This window comes from Rhinolophus sinicus, linkage group LG11, assembly GCF_036562045.2.
Source record: "Rhinolophus sinicus isolate RSC01 linkage group LG11, ASM3656204v1, whole genome shotgun sequence".
Lineage (NCBI taxonomy): Eukaryota > Metazoa > Chordata > Mammalia > Chiroptera > Rhinolophidae > Rhinolophus > Rhinolophus sinicus.
Window position 1 is genome coordinate 33274709 of NC_133760.1, and position 21081 is coordinate 33295789.

The 21081-nt window shown below is 37.6% G+C and overlaps 1 protein-coding gene across 3 annotated transcripts in view; it reads right to left on the minus strand.

Annotated features, from left to right (window-relative positions):
• Positions 1-1089: 1089 nt before the first annotated feature.
• LRRC36 (leucine rich repeat containing 36) overlaps positions 1090-21081 on the minus strand; it is a 46073-nt gene continuing 26081 nt past the window's right edge. The window contains exons 6-14 of one of the 3 annotated variants that reach the window (XM_019755716.2): positions 18488-18606; positions 16823-16874; positions 13494-13934; positions 10779-11068; positions 7776-7941; positions 6711-6838; positions 5763-5886; positions 3325-3439; positions 1090-1430 (exon numbers count right to left, since the gene is read on the minus strand). In XM_019755716.2, coding sequence (XP_019611275.2) covers positions 1205-1430; positions 3325-3439; positions 5763-5886; positions 6711-6838; positions 7776-7941; positions 10779-11068; positions 13494-13934; positions 16823-16874; positions 18488-18606 — 1661 coding nt within the window. In that variant the 3' untranslated portion in view covers positions 1090-1204. Of the gene's footprint in view, positions 1431-3324; positions 3440-5762; positions 5887-6692; positions 6839-7775; positions 7942-10778; positions 11069-13493; positions 13935-16822; positions 16875-18487; positions 18607-21081 lie in introns of all 3 variants that reach the window. The other 2 variants (XM_019755712.2, XM_074314740.1) reach the window with 2 other exon arrangements.

A 21081-nucleotide genomic window follows, 5' to 3' on the forward strand; every position in this document is an offset into this window, starting at 1 on the left:
AGAGTACTAATGCATAAAGTGGTGCTGAGCCCCAAGTGAAAATCCAGAAGCCTCATCTGCGGTCTGGACTGCACCAGCCTTCTCTTTGATCTCCTCACTGGTCCTTCCCCACGCCACACAACTGTCAATCCATTCTTTTTTACAGGAAAAGCTTCTCGAACACAAATCTGCCACCCCTCTGCCTTCCCATCTAAAATCTTTAAGGAGCCATGCCACCTAGCTCCTGCTTATCTCCTCTCAGCCCCTCAGTTCCCTGAAGGGACCATGTTCTTTCCCATCTCATGGCTTTTGCATATGCTTTTTCTCTCTGCTTCTGCTCTCGGCCGTTTGCCTGGTAACCTTTTATTCAGTTGTCAGGTCTCAGCTGAAAGATCATTTCTTTAGGGAACATTTTCCTGACCCCACACCTACCAGGCTAGGACCAGTCCCCAGTTATATACTCTTGTGGCACCATGACCCACATCTTCCTTGCCCAACAATCCCTCTAGGGGCTCAGGACTCTTCTACTCTGCACTCTCGGCAGGGGAAAGCTCTGCATCTCCTCGGCCTGCACCCATTCTACTCATTCTGCAAGTGTCCACTCAAATGACAAACCTCATTCGTGTCTTTACCAATTCCTCTCTCTCTCTCTCTCTCTCTCTCTCTCTCTCTCTTTCCTTTTCCTCTTTCTCCCTGCCTCTTTCTCTTTCCAAGACATCTTTAGGTTTCTGTTTAGACTTGTTTTGTACCAATGCCAAAGTTTAAACTCCATCACACGAGTTTTTGCTTTCCTTCCCAACTACATCTGCAGGGCAGACACCAGACCTTGTCACCTTTTCACTATGGTGGGAGAAAACTCAAAACATGTTTGATAAACCAATCCATATGGATTCTCTGAAATCTCTTCTAAAACAGAAGACACCTACACAGTTTCAAGTGACACTCTGGAAAAATGTCTAGTGTTTTTTTTCCCCTTTTCGATATTTTCAGCCAAATGTTTCCGTGTGATATGATACTAGGACTAAGTGTCAACTATTTCTGTGGGCAGAAGGAAAGAATGACTTGATGGGAGAAGATAAAAAAGAGAAATAAAGAGAAGGACCAGTACAATGTAATCAGAATAAGACTTTTTCTTAATCTTGTGGGTAAATACCACAATACTGGTGGCAATGGCATTGAGAGCCCCCTGTGGCTGAGAGGGAAGCTGCAGAGAAGGGTTTCAGTGCTAGCTCCATAAACTAGGCTCTGGGACAGAGTCTGAGACACTCTGTATTACATACTGACCCGTGTCATGTGCCAATGGTGAGGAGGAAGACAGTGAGCTTTTCCCAAAGGGTGACGATCTCCCCACATGATTACTCTTCTCAGGAGGCAGGAGTGCTTTCCCAGAATAACCTTTTTGCTCTTTGTTCAGCTGCTGCAGCAGATACTCATTAGTGACCACCAGGGATCTGAGGCACGGGGGGAAAAGGCAGCCATGAAATCATAAAAGTAAAGTAGATGACATTCAGACCTGAAATGTTTGCTAAAGACAAATGTAAAATCAAGTAACATCTTTAAATAGAAAGAACTGTCTGATTTATGAGCGGGTTGTTTTAAAAGCAGCCTGACAGTTTCTTTCTTCATTACAATTCTGTTTTAATATGTTCCAGACTGACTGTAGCAGTAACATAATTCACATTTTATGTAGTGATTGTTGTATTATTTCCAAAGCAGTTTTATGATGAGGTAATAGAAGCACTGGGAGATTGGCACCTGACCAGGCCTCCAATTTCTATCTCCAGATCTTAACTTCCACTTCTTCTAGTTATCTTGCCTCTTGGACTCTGTATTACTTGTAATGGTAAAAGCCAACAGAGACTGGCAAAAAAAAAAAAAAAAAAAAAAAAAAAAGATGCACGCACAATGCTATCCATTGCAGCACTATATGTAACAGCAATATGCTGTCAATCTAAATGTTTATCAACAGAGGGCAGGTTAAATAAACACACAGTGGAGTCCTATGCAGCTATAAAAAGGAATGAGAACTCTACATACCAGTGGGAACTGATTGTTAAGATAAAATGTTAAAGTACCATGAAGCCTCTTTTTATATAATGGAGGGGAATACAAATACACACCCACACCTTCATTGGAAGGCTAGTGGGAGGGAAGGGAAGGATGGAGGAGACAGGTAAGGAAGATAGATTTGGCTGAATTTATCTCATTTTATAGATTTGACTTTGGGACGTACATGTTTTACATAACTATAAAACAAAATTAGATCAAAGTAATAAAAAATTCCTTATGAATAAAAAACAAATTGAGCCTGTATATTGAATTGGTGGTTTAACAATACAGAGAAGAATTATTTCAAGTTACTTTAACATATAGCAATTTGACCGTATATCACTGAAGAGATATACCCTAATGTTCTCAAAGTGTGGTCCCAAGACCAGCTGCAACAGTATCATGTGGAAACTTATTAGAAATGCAAATTCTCATTTCCCAACCCAGACCTGCTGAATCAGAAACTCTGGGGGTGGGGCCCAGCAATCTGCGTTTCAACAAGTCTTTCAGGAGATTCTGATGCTCACCCGAGTTTGAGAACCATGACTTTATGCTACTTGCTCCACTTTTGTATGTTTGAAATAATTACAACGAAAAGTTAAAAAAAATTAAAAAGCCATCTAAAATGGGCCTGGGTCTAATCCTCTGAATACGAAGTTATTCCAAGAAAAATAAGGAAGTGAAGTTTGGGGCTAACGGTTTGGGGACGCGGTTCTTATATTTAAAATTCATGGTAAGTCCTAGTACAGGTGTTTGGCAAATCAAAATGTCCAAGGCTTCTCTAAATGTACCAATAGTCTTGAGGCCTTTTCTGATTGGTCTGGCCTGCATCCCAAGGATACTGCTCTTTGAAGAGGCTGATGCTATTGAGCTCCTTCGAAGAGGACATGTGCAGTAGAGTCTTTCCCTATCATTCTCTCCCAGTCAGTGCTCAACGTTTCTTCTTTGACTAATAGCAGGCAGGCATTTTCCAGAAGAGCCAGATGACTGATTTTAGGGGCACACAGTGACCAAGAAAAGCTAGCTGACTCCAACAAGGGTCCTGTTGGATCTAGACAGAAACTGTTTATTATCGAGGTGTTGCAACCCACCAATTCCAGCAAAGACATTTAATCTCTGGTGTGTCCTGGAAAGCAGTACTTTGATCCCTGAGCTAACTGGCCTAGATACAAGTGGGTTACACAAAATATGGAGTTAATTTGAAAAGTATACAGCTATTACCTTGCCAGTAAAACAAAGGAGTAAAGGAAAACAAGCATTTGCTTCCAGAAGCCAGCTAGATAGATCCACTCTTACCTCTGACTTTCATGGAGAAGGGCCACTGTCTCCTCCAATTTTTTCAGCTGGGCTAGCTCCTGGTTCAGGCAAGCCATCTGCATGTTCAACTGTTGGTTTTTGCGCAGAAGATCATCTGCAAAGAAGACAATAGCCAGGGGTGAGCAGGATCCCGAGCAGCTAGTCTTTGAGCAAAGCTTAAGTAGTCAGGCGGACATCTTGAAGTATTGGGAGCTCCCACTGCACCCGCCTCCACACTCCATTCACCATCCCCTCCGTTTGAGACAGCACATATGGTGGCAAGAATATGGGATTTAACAACAAACAGAGCTGAATTAAAATCCAACCACTTAATATCATACATGTTAGTTCATTGTTCTGAGGTTCACTAGAGCTAATAACCCTGCCCCACAGCACTATTAGGAAGATTCAATGAGATGGCTGTCCTCACTTAGCATAGGAGGTCAACAAATATTAGGTCTCTGTAGTCTCCATTTTGGTTTATGAATGTATGTCCTTCACTCCCTGTGGAGTGTGTGAGAACATCTAGAACTGTGTCAGGTACATAGTAATAACTCAATGTCAATGAGTGTTTGCAGAAACTGAATTTGTAACCAAGACACTCATACCTAGCTCCCCAAATGTTACCACAGCCTGCAATAATGAGGTAGGTAAAAGCCCGGGAACGCTGGTCCTAAGAAATCAGTACTTCTTTAACTTTAACATGCTTACTGATCACCTGGGATCTTGTTAAAAAACGAACTCTGATTCTGTAGGTCTGAGGTGTGGCCCAATACTCTACATGCCGAACAAGCTCCCAGGTGTTGCTAATGTTGCTGATCTGTGGATCACACTTTGAGTAGCAAGGTTCTAGAAGGTGGAAAATAGGGCTGCAACAGCTGTATTTATCACCAGAGCCAAAATCCAGTACTAGGCCTCATGGCTGATTGAAAGTAGGTATCTAGTGAACAAACAACGACCTATTTTCAGAGTGGGTAAGTGGAGATGCCTTGATTATTCAGGCTATAAAATCAGATTGTGATGAGATTGAACTCTGAAAATTCAGTGCTGACTTCCATATCAAGTTCCTCATATAAATCAAAACGCCCATAATGTTTGCTTAGCTTAGGGTCACTGAGTCAGAGGTTTAAAATCAAGGGTAGACTTTAATCTAAAATACTGGCTTAAACTATCAGGGGTGCCAAAAAAATGTATATACATGACTTGTATTCATCTTTTGTTATTGGTATATATGGAGTGTTACAATTTTAACACAGTTTTACTTTCTTAAAATGTGGATACATTTTTTTTGCACACTGTATATATTAATAATAAAATAGTACAAATCAAAACTTCAATGGGATATTATTTTTCACTTACAACCACATTAAAATTTTTTTTAAATTACCCAGTTTGGGCAAGGATGGAGTGAAAAGGGCATTCAAATACACTCAATGCTGATGTGAGTGTAAATGGAAAAACCTTATTTAAAGGGAGAGATTTGGCAATGTGTAACAAAAGCTTCAAAAATGTCCACATCTTTTGACCCACTAATTCTACTTCTAGGAATATCTCCTAGGAAAATAGTCTGAAATATACACAAAGACTTCTGTACATAGATATTAATAGCCGCATTATTTATCACAGTATAAATATTAGGATTCTCAGTTCCATCAGAAGGGAAGAAAGACAATCTCAGAGAAGCATTTTCACTCTAGGGTCTTTGCTTACATTTCAGGTCTTTTGAATGTTTGGAAATTCCTTTAAATTATTTATATTATAAATAATGGCAGCTTTATTTATAATAGCTAACATTAAAAACAATTATATAGAGGACCAGATAGATAAATATGGTATATTCATGTGACATTATAGGAAATGCCTGTACTATTAATATTAAATTAATAACATTAGTATGTGGAAATCAGACTGTTGATTGCTTAAGGTAGAGAGTGGGCGAAACTGACTGCACAAGGGTCTGAAGGAACTTTCTGGAGTAACAGAAATGTTCTATATTTTGATTGGGATGGAATTAAATGAATGTATATATTTGTCAAAACTTAAAATGTGTGCATTTTGTTGTATGTAAATTATGTTTTTAAAAATCAGGACACACATTTTAATTTTGAGTTAAAAATATATGTATAGGAATATGGTTAAAGAAAATATACCAAAAATATTAATGCCAGTTATTGCTGGGTAGTGGGGTTTTATTTTCCTTGTATTTTTCAAACTTTCTATAAAGAACACAATCTTTTGCTATAAACAGAAAAAAGTGTCATTCTCAAAAACAACAACATTTGTATTTGCTTTACACCTGCCTTACAGCTCTCTGAGGCAAGATGATTGTTTCCGTGTAGGAAGCCATGTTCATTCTAGAAGATGAAGCTTATTAAACAAGGCATCTATAAACAAACAATTGTCTTGGGACACACCACATGTTCCTTTCCTGAACTTACCATAAGTGTGGGACTGGTGCCCACTCACAATTGAAGTGACAGCACCTTCTTCCAACTGCTGGATTTTTTCGGACAAAATGAGGTTTTCTTCCAGCACTCTGACCAGTTTTTGCTTCAAACTTTCCTTTAGATCAGTGAACAAAATACAAACACATTAAGAATCTGAAATTCTGAGGCGTGCTTTTAGAAGACTGAAAGAATCTTTCCTCTGTTTAGTGATATACTGAATGGTAGTCAACATCTCTCTTTCTCACTAGAATTTTAATTCATTGGTAAACATAGCTCAAGTGCAGCAAACAAATTTATCACACGGAGTTGCTATCTTTCCTGTGAATTATCCACTACCCTTGCAGAACAAGTGGTTGTTTTGACAAGTGGCCAGCATTCTGAGTCACCTATCTAAAGTTTCTACAAACTGAACTTGATGTTTGAAAAGCCTCTAATGTTAAGAAAAGGGAAAAAAAGCCTTGAGGATATGAGTCTCTTCTTCCTCTCCCAGAGCCAATAGCCTGATGCGCCAGGACTGGCCCGTGGCTCAGGGCTCTCTGCTCCATCAGATGGGAGGAAAGACAATCCCAGAGACATCTACCTCCCCTCATCAGAATCAAACCACAACCTTCAAGAACATGATCCGAAACATTTTCACTCTAGGGTCTTTTTTTTTCTTTTTTCTTTTTCCATTTCAAGTCTTTCTTTAGCATTTTTGAATGAAGGCTAAGATTAAGGAATCACCCCTTTAGAACTGAGTTGCCCCCGTCCTGGCAAGTTCTGTGTTCCTGATTTGCCCAGACTGACTTTTCTGTATTTTGGTTTGGGAACATCTAACTGTTCATGGTGATGATGATCTTTATGGCACAGAGCTGTTCTAGTCTTGCTGCTCTGTCCTTTTTAGTGAAGGAAAAGTAGGACAGGAAGACGAGAGAGGCATACCATGTCATTAGGGATCACCTGCCCAGCCTCCTTCAGTTCCATCTCCCTCCTGCGGAAGGCTTTTGACGTGTCTTCAGGATGTGAACGACACCACTGCTGAGAAGGAGCAGGGACTACCAAAGTCAGAAGCAAATCTCGGGCAGGACCTGCCAAAAATTCAGGTTGGGCACACAGGCCAATCTTAAAAGCTAAAGCACAGAATTCCTAGTCAATAACTACCAGCTCTGTTAGGACAAATAAGGTAATCTAATATGTCCTTTAAACAAGAATTTAGTAAGTGGATGTAAAGGATGGTTCATGATGGACAACAAATTATATCCCACAGCCTCTGTGGAAAAACAACAGCAAACCCTTGTGAATGTTTGATCTGCGCTATTTTCTACTCGCTAAGGAGTGGCTCCTGGGGATAATTTCCTACAAAATGAGAACAAAGGGTCAATGTGGGAAGGAAAGTAATTTGGTTAAGACTTCTTCTCCTGTATGTCCCTTTAGGAAAAAAAAGTTAAGCCCAAACAACTCTAAAGTTTCCAGTTTTTACTTAAACTTTTTTTCCACCACCAAAAGCTCCTTGAATTCTTCTCCCATTAAACAACAAATAAACACATGGGGAAAACGTTGGCAAAATCGTTTCCCCCCAAGTTCCTAAAAAAAGAAGCACTGAAAAAAAAGTCCAGGTTATTTAGTCGTTTGAGTTTTTCAAATCATAACATTTCAACAGGCATTCAGAACTCTGATGATCAAACCCAATTTCTATTGTATTTATTATTGGCAATTTCCCAAGGATCATAAAAGCCTTTTGTAATCATTAACACGACCATGCTGTATTTTACATTATCTCATCACTCTACATATCTGTATTACCCAAAAACTACCAAAAAATAAGTCACAGGAAGAACAAAACAATTGGTACATGAGGGGAGAGTGCTGATAACTAAAACAAACAGGGAAGAAGAGCATGAGAAAAACGCAGATTTGTCAATTACTGTATTCTTGAGAAATGTGGTAAGTGATCACGAGAACAGTTTTCCTTGCAGAGCAGAAGCAAGGTCAGAGCCCATCTCCTGGAACTGAGAAAGTACTCACCGAGAAACTTTTTGTTAAGGAGGAGGGAGCCGGAGCCGTGCCAGTGCTTATCCACAAGTTCCAGGAGCTGTCTGAGGACAGTGGCCACATGGGAGCTTCTGGCAGAGATTGGAGGACTGTGGTTTCCTGGCAAACCATGCAAACTGCCCAGGTCACTAGAGAGAGGCTCAAGAAAAAAAAACAAAAAACCCAACCATTTGTCATTCTTACACAATGAAGAAGTAAGAATTCAGACATTTAAAGTGTTAACATTGAAAAAAAAGAACGATGTCATCTTTCAGTTTAGATTTGAATAGAATATTATTTATGTCCAAGGCAAATACAATAATATATTCAAAGATAATTTCAAAGGGAACAGCATCTTCTATCATAATTTTCTGTAGAGATTTTTAGAAGGAAACAAAAAATGTTTTGACACCTACATCTATGGCTCAATATATTATAATATATGCTGTGTAATATGGAAAGATTAAACTGCAGAACATTTAAAAAAGTATTATATATCATAAAATAAAATGGAGAATAATTTAATAAAATAATAACTCATAATAAGCTTATATTCAGTATATTAATATATACTAAATATAAATATCCCATAACATTTTAGATGTTAAATGTTATTGTTGGACCCAGTGCCAATGATGTTTTTATTCAGTAAGAGCCTTACATATGTAGATGTATATGTAGATCTGTCCAGTAAAATTTATAAGTTTTAATCATGCATATACATGTCTATATATTTATTTACTCATGTCTGAATGAATAAAAACAATTCTGAGTTTTACTTGACAGATCTATATACAAATCTTTTCTGTAGGGTCTTATGGACTTAAAGAAAGCTGATATATATTACAAACAGCCAAATTATTTCTCAGTCTTTGGTTCTCTTGATATAAAAAGCTACAGATGATTAATTAGCTAATGCTGCTATATCTGACAACTGTGAAGCAGAATACCAAAGACAGTGATATTTACGACTTGAGTCACACATGTGGCCTATGCTAGGGAAAGGCATTACAAATGGGATAAACATTTATTCAGCAGATCTGTACTAAGCACTAATCATACGCACTGAAGGTTCTGTATAAGGACTGTGAACATATGAAAAGGTAAAATATGAAGTCCTTAAAACATTAACAAACTGACTGGGGAGAAAAGTCATAGAAAGTCTGGTTACATGGCAAGGCCACTTTAGAGGAATTTGTCAAAACTGAGTATTTACTGTCAGTGATTTTTCATGTATTGGTAATTCTGTGTGTGTATCATGTAGCAACTTGGAAACATATATGCCTTTACGCATTTTCTTTCATTTATTACAATGGGGTAAGAGTTGGGGATAATTTTTATAAACTTTGGAATAATTTTGTTAATTTTTATGAGTCTTAATTTTCAAGTTATGCCTCATGAAATTCTAAAATAAATTTTTATAATTTGTCTATGATTTTAAAGTCAGTTGGTAAAAAATAAATTTTCTAGTCACAAATTCATGTTCAGTTTAATTTTGTGGATCATGGGATTATTTTAAATAACTTTTTAAATGCTCTTTTTAGCAATTTTCTGACTTATACCTTTCTACAAATTGAACAGTATATTCTTTTATATTTATATTCATGTATCTCTTTTATAACTTTTCATATAAAGAAAAATAGTATTGAATAGAAAAAAAGAAACGGGAGTTTTTAAGGTTGTTCAGAAAAGTGCATTGAAATTCTAATTGCTATTTTAACAGTATATATGAAAGAGGTAAACAAAATTTCCTAGAACATGTCTTATTAATATAGCACCCCAAATAGCCTAAGTGTTACTTTGTAACTTTCACCCTAAATACATTAGCACACAGTGCTCTTGTCTGGAAAAATAGGCATCCAGTGGCTGAAAATGGAAAAAAGGGACCAAAAGCCAAGAAAATATTACAAGACTGCCCCCTTTGGTGCACAAAAATTATAACCACCTCTGAAGTTTTGAAAACTGAATAGAAAGTATTTAGAGTAAAAAACAAACAAACAAAAAAAGCAAAAGCAAAAGCAAAATCAACCTTGTAAACCCATGCCAATGTGCAAAAAGATTCCCCACAACTGAAAAATAAGTGACTAAAAATGTTTTTTTTACCAAATCCCTTGCTTCCTTACAGAACAGTAAATTATTCAATAATAAATGATTCATTTGACAAAGGATCATGGGTTCAAAGAAAGAAAGGTCCCTGAGTACCATGGTTCCTTAAAAAAATGAAAAGAAGACTTCATGATAGAAGTGGGGCCTGAAGAAAAATTAATATTCAAACGGACAATAGGAAAGTACAAAGCATTCTTCATAGAGGCATATATGCAAAGGCAGTGACAAAACTTAGTTACTCGGTAAAAACTGAAAAATAATGAAGTTCTATTGTACACTATTATCTATTATACTACAATTTTATAAAATGAATTATATTGTATATTTCGGAATGGTTCTTGATTTGTTGTTCATTCTTTGAACCACTCTCATCCAAAAATTCCTTGGATAATCGAATTCATCTTATGCTTGCTGCTACTTTGGGGAAAAAATGGAATAATTTTAATTTCTAGACAGAAAAGCAATGCTTTTAGAAGAAAGGTCTCAAGCAATTAGTCACTTGTGGTTGAAGCAAATGTGTAAACTTGATAAACATCAATGTTCCAGAGATCACTCTTCAGCCAACCCCGAGCCCCTGGCAACTTCTGCATTCCTTCCTGTGGTAAACTCTGTCCACCACTTGTTATTATCAAAGTACTTCCCCACCATGTTCATGCTCTGGAAGTAGATTCTCCCTGTGACAAAAATAAGGAAATGTAGCAGAAGGGGAATCACTTTCCCAAGGGCAGAAAAATCACAGGCTTTAGCCTGGCGGTATTGACCACTGGCTATTGACAATCCCTTTGAATTTCTAGCACTCTTGGTGAGAACCACCGCCACCCTCAACAGAACCTCATTCTGGTCTTGCATCTGAGGTGTTTCTTGTACAAGCACAAACAAGCCAACACTTGCCTCGCTGCCTGTAGCATCTCTGAAGCCATGCTTTGGATTCAGGGTGGCAAGGAGATTGTCCTTCCGTTTGAATCCTCTCCTCGATGGACTTAATGACCTCTTGGTCAAATTCTCTCTGTTTTCTGAAGTCCCAGTAGGTGACAGCAGTGTCCGTAGAGAGTCTCCCAGAATGGAGTTGTTTGGGAAGGAACCATGTGCTGGTGTTAAATTCCTGAGGCTGGTGGATAACTGTTGCTCTACATTGACCAGCAGAGCAGGGTCACTGTTGAAATGGGTTGTGGCATACAGATCTGTGAAGGAAACAGGCTGGGAGATGAACCTGCCCTTCAACTCTCTCATGCCTCACTTCCACCTTTACCTCGTTTGGGGTCCAAGGGTCATAATCACCTCTCCCTAGTATACACCCTCATCTCTCTGGATCCTTTCTCTCTTCCTCCACCTGACAAAACCCTAAATCTGGTTAAATCCAACCAGATTTGGAGTATCCAGTCTGCATACTCCAGAGCAGTGGGAAGTGGCTGGAGAACAATAAGCATCTCTTCTCACCAGCTTCACTTTAAACTCATGACCACTATATCATATCCTAACTGGGCCCTCGTACTGCCGAGCTAACCTAATACATTACTCTAGTCAATTTACTTTTTTATTCTCTGAGATGACTATTTCATATCTCTCTTCTCAAACTTCCAACACCTTCTCCTTCCTCAGTCTCAGATGCTGATCTCTTTATTTCCCTGAGAAAAACAGTCAATCTGTGCTTCATCTAAGGCCAACCTCTACACTGGTGGACTAGACTCTATCTCCTCTTAAATACCCAAGATTTTTTTTTTCTTGTAATTGTCCCTTTTCTCTCCTACATCATTAATTTTTCCTCTACTGGGTCATTTTCATCACAATTTCCTTGATCCCATCCTCCTCCTACTACAGTTCCATTCGTCTGCTCCCCTTCACTGCAGAAGTCCTTGAAGGGGTTGTATATATTCAGTAATTCCATTGCCTTTATTCTAATTCTTTCTTGAACTCCCCTCAATAAAGTTCTTATTAACCACAAGTCTCCTGAAACTGCTCACAAGTGCTTTCTCAAATACCACAATCACTTCTCAGTCCCAGGCTTACTCCCTCTCATTTAAAGACATCTGACACTATATTGATTGCTCCTTCCTTCTTGAAACATATTCTTCACCTGGCTTCCAGGACACCACTCCCTCTTGGAATTGTTTTCTCCTACCTTACTGGCTGCTTCTCTCTTGCTCACCATGCTGGTTTCTTTTCATATACTGGATTTCTAATTGTTGGAGGGCTCAGGATTAGTTGTTAGATCTCTTTTTTATCTATATTCATTGCCTAGGTGAGATCTTATCCAGTCTCAGTTTTAATGCCATCCATACACTTTTAATTCCCTGAACTCAAGACTAATACGTCTAATTGTCAATGGCATCTCTGAGAAGTTTAAACAAGCACCTCACACTTAAGATGTCTAAGACCAAACTCTTGATATCTACCCTAAAATCTGTTTGTCCTACTCTTTTCTATCTTAGTAAATAAAGAATTCCACTATTCTAGTTACTTAGAGTCAAAAAACTGGGTGTCATCCTTGACCTTCTTTCTCTCACACTTCACCCTCAATCCATCAGAAAATCAGGACACATTCAGAATCAATATTTCTCACCACACCCCCACTGCTCTCTCTCTAGTCCAAGCCACCATCATCTCATATCTGGATTCTAACCTTCAAAATGGTTTTCTAAATTTCTACCCTTGCTCCTGATTTTCTACTCTCAACCTCTAAGCCACAGTCATTTTCAATTAGATCATGTCACTCCTCTGTTGTAAACTGTCCAATAGCTTCTAGTCTCACCCAGAATAAAAGTCTGACTTCATCTCTACACTTTACCTCACTCACTCTGCTGCAACCACACTGGCCTCCTTGTTGTTCCCTGAACAAGCCAAACATGTTCCAGCCTCAGAAACTTTGCACTTAGTATTTCTGTTGTCTAGGAAGTTCTTCCCCAGTTACCCATATGGCTTACACTTTCACTTCATTCAACTCTCTACTTATATTATTATATCTCCTCAGAGACACTTTCTTTGACCATCCTGCCTAAAACACCACTTCCTCCTTATTACACTCTATACCCTGATTTTATTGTTTTTCACCAGACTTATCATAACCTGACAGAAATGTCTGTGTTAACTTACTTATCATCTGTCTTACCCCTTTAGAATGGAAGCTCCATGAAAGCAGTTATTTTTATACATGGAACTTTATTTGTATTTGCTACTTTATCTGCAGAGCTAGAACAATATCTGGCACATAGTAGGTATTCAATACATTTTATTTAAAAAATTAATAAATAACTGAAGAGTGGTCTCTATCACTTACCCTAAAACTAGTTTTTTCTGAAAAAGTAACTCAGAATAAAAGACTGGATGCTACTAGAATTATGTCCTGGGATGCTATTTAACTAAAATAATATATATAGAACTCACATCTACAATATATTTCTCTAATATAGCTCACATTTCTCTAATATATCTATCATGTTAAACTCATAACCTGCAGATTTCTGGAGGTTCCACGGACCACGGGTAACTCTGAAATACAATTCAAGAAATGCTAATGCAAATTAAGAAATGTTAATTCCAAAATTTCCAGTTATACCTTCCATCTTCAGGCCGGTGAAAAAGGCCTATAAACTGACAGGCAGCTATTACCTGAACTAAGCTTCAAAAGCCTTTCGGTGCTGGAGTCAGGGTTTGACTGAGAAGCCAGTAAATCTCCACAGGAATGAGATGCAGTGGCCTTCATGTCATTGGAAGGCTTTATGCTATATTCTCGGTAGTTCTTGCTTCTCTGAGGCCTTTTACAAAGACTTCCATGCAGGGATAGAGTTTGAGAATAATGACTATCATAATTTCCCAGTCCAACATCTGAAGGTAACTGATAGGGATGAATCTGGCTAGAATCGCCCACATCCAGGCGTTTACCCAATAAGGCATCATGGGTAAGCTGATAAGTATCAGGTTTTGTTATCAAGTCCTTTTCTGGAGAAGAACCTGTAGACTTATTGTCCAAAACAGATGTTCGGTGCACTTCTCTAGCCATCTTCTCTGGGGATCGGACTGTGGACTGGCGAGGTGAGTAGTGTCTGAATTCTAACCACCAGCAAGGAAAAAAAAAGAACAAAATACAATGAGAATTCTTCCTGGCCCAGTTAGGGTACCTGTGTACACTGGACATAACTCTGTCTACCAGACAAAGTTTTCAAGAAGAGATGGTTTATAATTTTGATAAATGGTGGCAAAAAGTGATGAAAGGACTTCTACATGGAACAACAACAACAAAAAGTGTTGGACAGTGTATAACCAGTGAAGAATCTGTAACATTCTGGAGATAAATTTCATGTCAACCTAATCTCCGAGGAATTTCCTTCTAAAATTGTAGTGTCAGAGTTTTCTAGATATTATTTTCATATAAAAAATTTGGTGCACCCCCACATGACAATAGTAATTTTCTTATGTATTCAGTCTATAGACAACTGTTGGTAGGTTTATGATTTCATAGATTCCTTGCAATAAAGCTAAGCCCACTCCCATCCCCAAACTTCATCCAGAGGTTCTAGGTTCATACATTAAGAACCACTATTCTAAGGAATTAAGTGACAAAGAATGCAAAACCTGTGAAAATTCCTAACCCAGCTATAAAGTACATCTCTTAGTCAGCTGTATCTATCATCTCCCAAAAAACCTCAGAGTGGAGCAAGTACAGCAGCAGACAGAAAGAGAAGTCTTTGAGCTCCTTGGGGCTTTCAGAGCTGCATATGCTTAAAGGCCTTCTCTAGGAAATAAAAAATACTATATCTGAGTTAGTCACATTAACTTTAGAAAAATAGAACCAACTACAGCTCTATAAGACGTATAAGAATATCAATGTTTTACCCAGGGTCAGCCTACACAGTAGGGAAAAGGGTGTAGAACAGTATCTTTATATAATAAAAAGAATCCAAGAACAAGTAATGAGATTAGATAATTGAGACTTCCTCCTGTTGAAGAAGTTAAAAAAGTGGGGTGATACATGTTCTTAAAAGCATTCAAGAGCTGATGAGCTGGTAAGGAATTTCTAGGCCAAACTCTAGGAAACAGCCAAGAACTCACACAGGTAAGTCTAGCACTTAAAGTCACTTTTAACCTAAGGAGTTTTAAGGTGACATGCATAGAAGTCCAAGTACAAGATCCATCCATGATGAGGTATACAATAAACCATTGCACAGTCCCACTCTCCCCTCCCCACCTTAAGATGGAACCTTGAGCAACCTTCAGCGCAAAGGCAAAATGGAAATAGACCAGCCCTTGTACTGACTGGTAACCCAAGTTTGCATCCTCTGGGTGGTCCAGGGAACCTTAGTCCTTGAGCTCAGATTAAGGTGATCCCAGAGTAATAATGCCTCAGGCCCCTGGTAGAAGCAAATGAAAATCTGATCTGGAAAAGATACTTTCATGCAATACTTTAAATCATTCCTACAAATAGTTTTTCAAATATAATAGCCAGAAAATAGCCAAAACAAACAAACAAACAAAAAAGGAAATAAGACAACACGAGTGAGAATGAGTTAAAAAAAAATAGATAACAAACAGACCCATAAAAAGTTCAGATATTGGAATTAAGAGATATAGCCTATACAGCAGCTATGTTTGCTATGTTTGAAGAAATATAAAACAAGCTGGAAAATTTCTGCTTATAAAAAATGACCCAGCAGATGTCAAAAAGAACCAAATCAAATTTATAGAACCAAAAAATAAAGCAATTGAAATCAAGAATTCAGCAGACAGCAGATTTAGACATAGCTGAAGAGAATGTTGGTGAACTTAAAGATGGGTTAGAAGGAATTTCCAGAATGTAAATCAGACAAAAAAAGATGAAAAATATAAAAGAATAAGAAAACAAAGAGGACAAAGTGAAAATCTCTGACATATATTTATTTAATCAAAAGTCCCTAAAGGACAAGAAAGAGAAAAATTGGACACAAACAATATTTGAAACACTTCCCAGAATTAATGAGACACAAGTCACAGATACAAGTGTAATAAATACCAAATAGGATAAATATAAGAAACTGGCACGACATAGTGAAACTATAAAAAACCAAAGACAATTGGAAAATCTTAAAAGCAGTCAAAGAGAAAAAGACAGATTATCCTTGCAGGAGTAACAGACTTCCATCTGACTTCTCAAAAGCAACCCACAAAAAATAAAATATAGTGGAATACCTTCAGTATTCTGCCAACCTAGAAATTTGTTCCCAGTAAAAATACCTTTTAATAATGATAGTGAAATAGAGGCATTTTCAGACAAGCAAAAATTGAAAGAGTCCATCATCAGTAGACCTATACTAAAGGAAATTCTAAAAGATGTACTGGAAGCTAGAAGAAAATGGCCTCAGAAGGGAAATCTGGAATGAAAAAAGAAATGAAGAACAAAGTGGTAAATATGTGGATAAATTTAAATGAACATTGACTGTATAAAAATACTATCTTGTGGGTTTTAAAAAGTATAGATAATTAAAACTCATAATAGTAATACATAAATCAGGAGGGATTAAAAGGAATAAAGTACTTTAAGGTATTTGAATTATCCAAGAGTTAAGGTATTAATTTTTAAGTTGTGTAAGTTAAGGACACATTGTAGTTTTGGGAATAATACTAAAAGTATAGAAAGAGTGTATAACTTACAAACTAGTAGAGGGAAAAATGGACAAATAAAAACATAATAATAAATCCAAAAGAAGGCAAGAAAGAAAAAGAAATATGGAATGGTCAGCCGACACAAAAAGTCAAGAACAAAGGAAGTCAGAATGTCCACTCCTCAACCAGACAGGCCTGCTAGGTCACTAAGCATCCGGAGCAGCCCCTCTCAAAAGCAGAAAAGAGTTAGTTGACCACATAGGGCTCCAAGGCTGAGATACCTCCATCTTCTCCCAAAGCCCATCACATCTAGATTTCTCTGACTGGTGTGGTGAAAAATACTCAGTGACCAAAATATTTACCATCTTCCTGGTGATTATCACTTGGCATCTCCCTTCTTGCCACTTCTTGCATCTAAAAAAAAATTGAAAGTTCAGGAGAAGGTGTTTACTGCACCAGGGATTCAGAATACTGTCCTATTAGTGAGCTAGTTCATCCTTGCAAACTAGGGAGACAGACTTTCAAGCAAAGATCCAGGTTTAAGCCTATTTGAAAACAGCCACAATAGAAAGTTTCCAGAGTTGCTTTGGAATAGGTAAGGAGACTCTTTGAAAATACAAAATATCCTTAGATGGTAAAGAACATACCATCTGAGTACTGTATTTTCTCTGCTTTAGATAGCTCAGCATAGAAGTTAGATGGTGCCACCCTTTCCACCTTTATTTTTTCTGTTTGAAGAACTCCCATACTTATTTTACCTTCTGATAAATTTGGATATCGACCCCAGGAGCTACTGGGAGATTTAATAGGCTAAAAATTAATCTGAGGCATAAGTAAGCAAAAACTGATACAAAATAGGAAGCCATGTAGGGTATGCTTTTGCAAAAATCATTGTAAAATATTTAGTATCTTTTTGGTTGTCATGCAGAGACAGAAATCCCACTTCCTATTTCTTAAATGAAAAGGACACACCGTAAACTATTCAATTTCCTTTTTTTCTTTCACTTCAAGAAATAATTTCAAAGAAGTTCGTTTTTTGTGGGGTTTTTTTTTTTAATCTAAAAAGAGCTATTTAACTTTAACTGTAGATTGGAGTATCCTTTGTCTCCATTTCCTTTAAATCAATACTAAGGTACTAAAACTGGGAACTGAGATAGTTTCCAAGTCACTGAAGTAGAATCTTCAAAAACAAAGAAACCAACAAAATGCTACTCTGTCTTTTTATAAAATGAAGGGATTACACACTTAAACTCAAAAAAGTTTTTACTAATTTTTTACTAGTACAGTGTTGATTATCCAAATTGTAGATTAATCAGTCTTTGCTTTTTTTTTTCCTCCTGGCTATTTTCAGCAATCTCACTGCTCATAATTTATTTAAAAATGTACAAAGCAGAAGTTGAATATAAAGAAGTCAATTCTGCATTATTTCACTCATAACAATATATCTTATATAATGGTTCTGTCCCTCTCCCACCAATTTTTTTCACTAAAAACTTTTAAAAAAATTTCCCCCGTCTTGCATGATTTCTACCTCCCCATTGCCCAGAACTTCTATGCCATTTCTACCTGTTTTCTTTCTTTTCTTCCCCCCCCCCCCCCCATGAAGAGATCTTTGGGAAAGCCACCCTTGAGATGTAAGATTCAGTAATTAAAAGGCAGAGGTAGAAAATGTAAGTCGCAAGGTAACAGGAGTGGAGACCTTAGGTAGAGAGGACATATTTTCAAACCAGCCAAAAATTGTAACAGTTGTATTCCTGTTTGAGGGCCAAACTACCTGGCATAAAATGTGCTAAAGTTATATGTACAAATACATTACACTTAATAACAGGTTAGTGGGAGAGAAGCAAAGGGGAGATTGAAATTAATGCAGAAGGCCCTCTGCATCCTGTCCTGCCTTTTCCTTTTAAAGGGTCTAAAATGCCTTCATCAAACAAGTCTTAGACCTTCAGAAATAATTGAGAGTCCACTGAATTACTAGTGTTAACCACGGACTAGTCAACAGATCAGCAGGAAAGTGAATACATTACCTGTGTCCCCAGTGGGAAAGTATCTAATTTCTGATCTGGCATACTGTTTGCAGAAGTGCACAATAGGGAATCCTTTATTTCCCGGTTGGGGAATGGAATAAAAAGTCCTTTGTTTGAGTCTGTGTCAAAAGAAAAGGAATACAGTGAAGCACTGACCAGATGTCAAAGCCAACATGTCTTATGGAAAATACTAGAAGTCACAAGTGAGAGCTAGTTCTGGTGCCATCACTTGGAAACCATGCATATTTGGGCAAGTTGCTTCACTTCTCTGAATCTTTCACCTCCTTTGTAAACCAGTGAAGGTAAAATGTAAACTGCCTGTCTCTTAGGGTTCAGGTGATATTAAAACAATATAATGGGCCTGAAATGGCTTCATAAATTATGAAGTGCTCAATAGAAATTAAGAAGAAGGCAAATATTTTGCACATATCCTCAGTGAATAAATAATGAAGTTTGAGACCAATTCAATAACCTCCAGCTACAGAGGGAGATGGCTGGGAATAGATTCCCAACATCACATATGTCCCAGGCTCTCATCAGCAGTCTGCGGTGATTCGTCATTTCAAACCAGCTTCTTTTTGCCTTCATTTCCTCATTTGAAAAAAGAGAAAGACTAATCTGGACCTATTTCATAGAGAATAATGCTAAAGGCTTAGGTCTCCCAGTATTTTTTTGCCTATGGTTAGAGAAACAACTTTAAAAATAAAAAGGGAAAGCAAATAAAAACTTTATTCTAATCCTGGCCACTCTGGAAACTGTTATCAAAAAGAGCTAGCAAGGATTTCTGTTAGATTATAACACTTGTACAACATTTTTTCCACAATCTTATTAATTGTAGAATTCTGGGACTTAAGATCTTCTGAGGGAACTTGAATGAAAATAAGAGTTTTTTGTTTAGGGAGGCATCTTCCCTAGCTGGATTGTGTAAAAACTTATGATAGCTTCAAAAACTTGGTCCTTAGTCAAACAGTGTGCTCTTCTGCCAGTTCTCATCTGCAGACTCTGACAACAGAACGCTACTAGAAGCCAGGGCAACTGAGAATAGAGTGAATAACACCAGCCTTTTGAAAATCCAGGCCCTCAGCCCATGCTTTCTATTTCTGAGCTGCCTTCTGGGACTGAAATGTCGTACTACTTCACCACAAGATGCTCTTCCATCATTGTACTTGACAGAACCACATTTCTCAAAGTGACATAAACTCTCAAGTTTATGTTCTCTGGTTCCTATCGCAGTAGTAACAGATAAAACCAGGTGAAGCAGGAATTGCTGGTTTTAACCTGATTCTTAGTAGAAAATGAGAATGGTTACTAAGCTGTGACTTCGGGTTCAGGGCTCCTCTTACCCTTATCCTACAGAACAACACTTACACTTCCCAGTATCCAAGACACTGCTCCATCCCGGTTTTCCTCCTACCGCATTAGTGCTCTTTTCTAGCTATACAAGTTCTTTTTCTTTCAACCTACGTCCTGGTTCAAGCAAATCCAAACTCTTTACTGAATGCTATCATACCTTCTCTCTGGTTTCAGCTATCACCAAAATTTGATGACCCTAAATCTACATCTCTTAACTCTGATCACTCTTTTGCTATCCAGACCTAAGTTTCTTGAACTGCCCCCAAAGAGTGCCCCACAGATTAAAAAGCTGGTATTTTCTAAGCCAAACTCATTAAAGCTGGTATTTTCTAAGTCTTCACTTCCAGGCCTATTTCTGCTGGTGGCCCCCACCTCCACTCCCAACCCACACCTTACTATTTAGCATTACTGCTCACCCAATCTTGCAAGGTAGAAACTTGTTCTTCGACTCTCCGTCATCTAAAATATCAATCAATTACCAAGTTTTTTGGAGGGGGAAATCTTTATTTTGAGATAAATTCACATACCATACAATCCACCCTTTTACAGTGCACAATTCTGTGATTTTTAGTATATTCACAAAGTTGTGCAACCATCACCACTATTTAATTCCACCATCCCAAAAGAAACCCATTAGCTATCACTCTCAATTCTCTCCTCCCCACCAGCCTTTCAACCATCAATATATCTTCTGACCCTATGAATCTGCTTATTCTAGACATTTAGTGTAAATGGAATAATACAATATTTGACCTTCTGTGTCTGATTTCTGTCTCTTAACATGATGTTTTCAAGATACATATTGTAAGTAACATGTATCAGTATTTTGTCCCTTTTTAGGCTGAATAATATGCCTTATATGGATATACCATATTTTGTGTATCCATTTATCAGTTGATGGGCTTTTTGGCTATAACGCTGCTTTCATTCCTGTACAACTCTTTGTGTGGACATATGTTTTCATTTCTCTTGGGTGTATACCTAGGAGTGGAATTGCTGGATCAAATGGTAACTCTAAGTTTAACTTTTTGAGAAATTGCCCAACTGTTTTCCAAAGAAGTTAATAAAATACCATTTTATTTTCCTACTAGCAATACGTGAGGGTTCCAGTTTCTCCACATCTTCGCCTTCACTTTTTATCTGCCTTTTTCATTCTAGCCATCCTAGTGGTTGTGAAGTGGTATCTTCTTGTGGTTTTGATTTGCATTTTCCTGATTGATAGTGACGTTGAGTATCTTTCA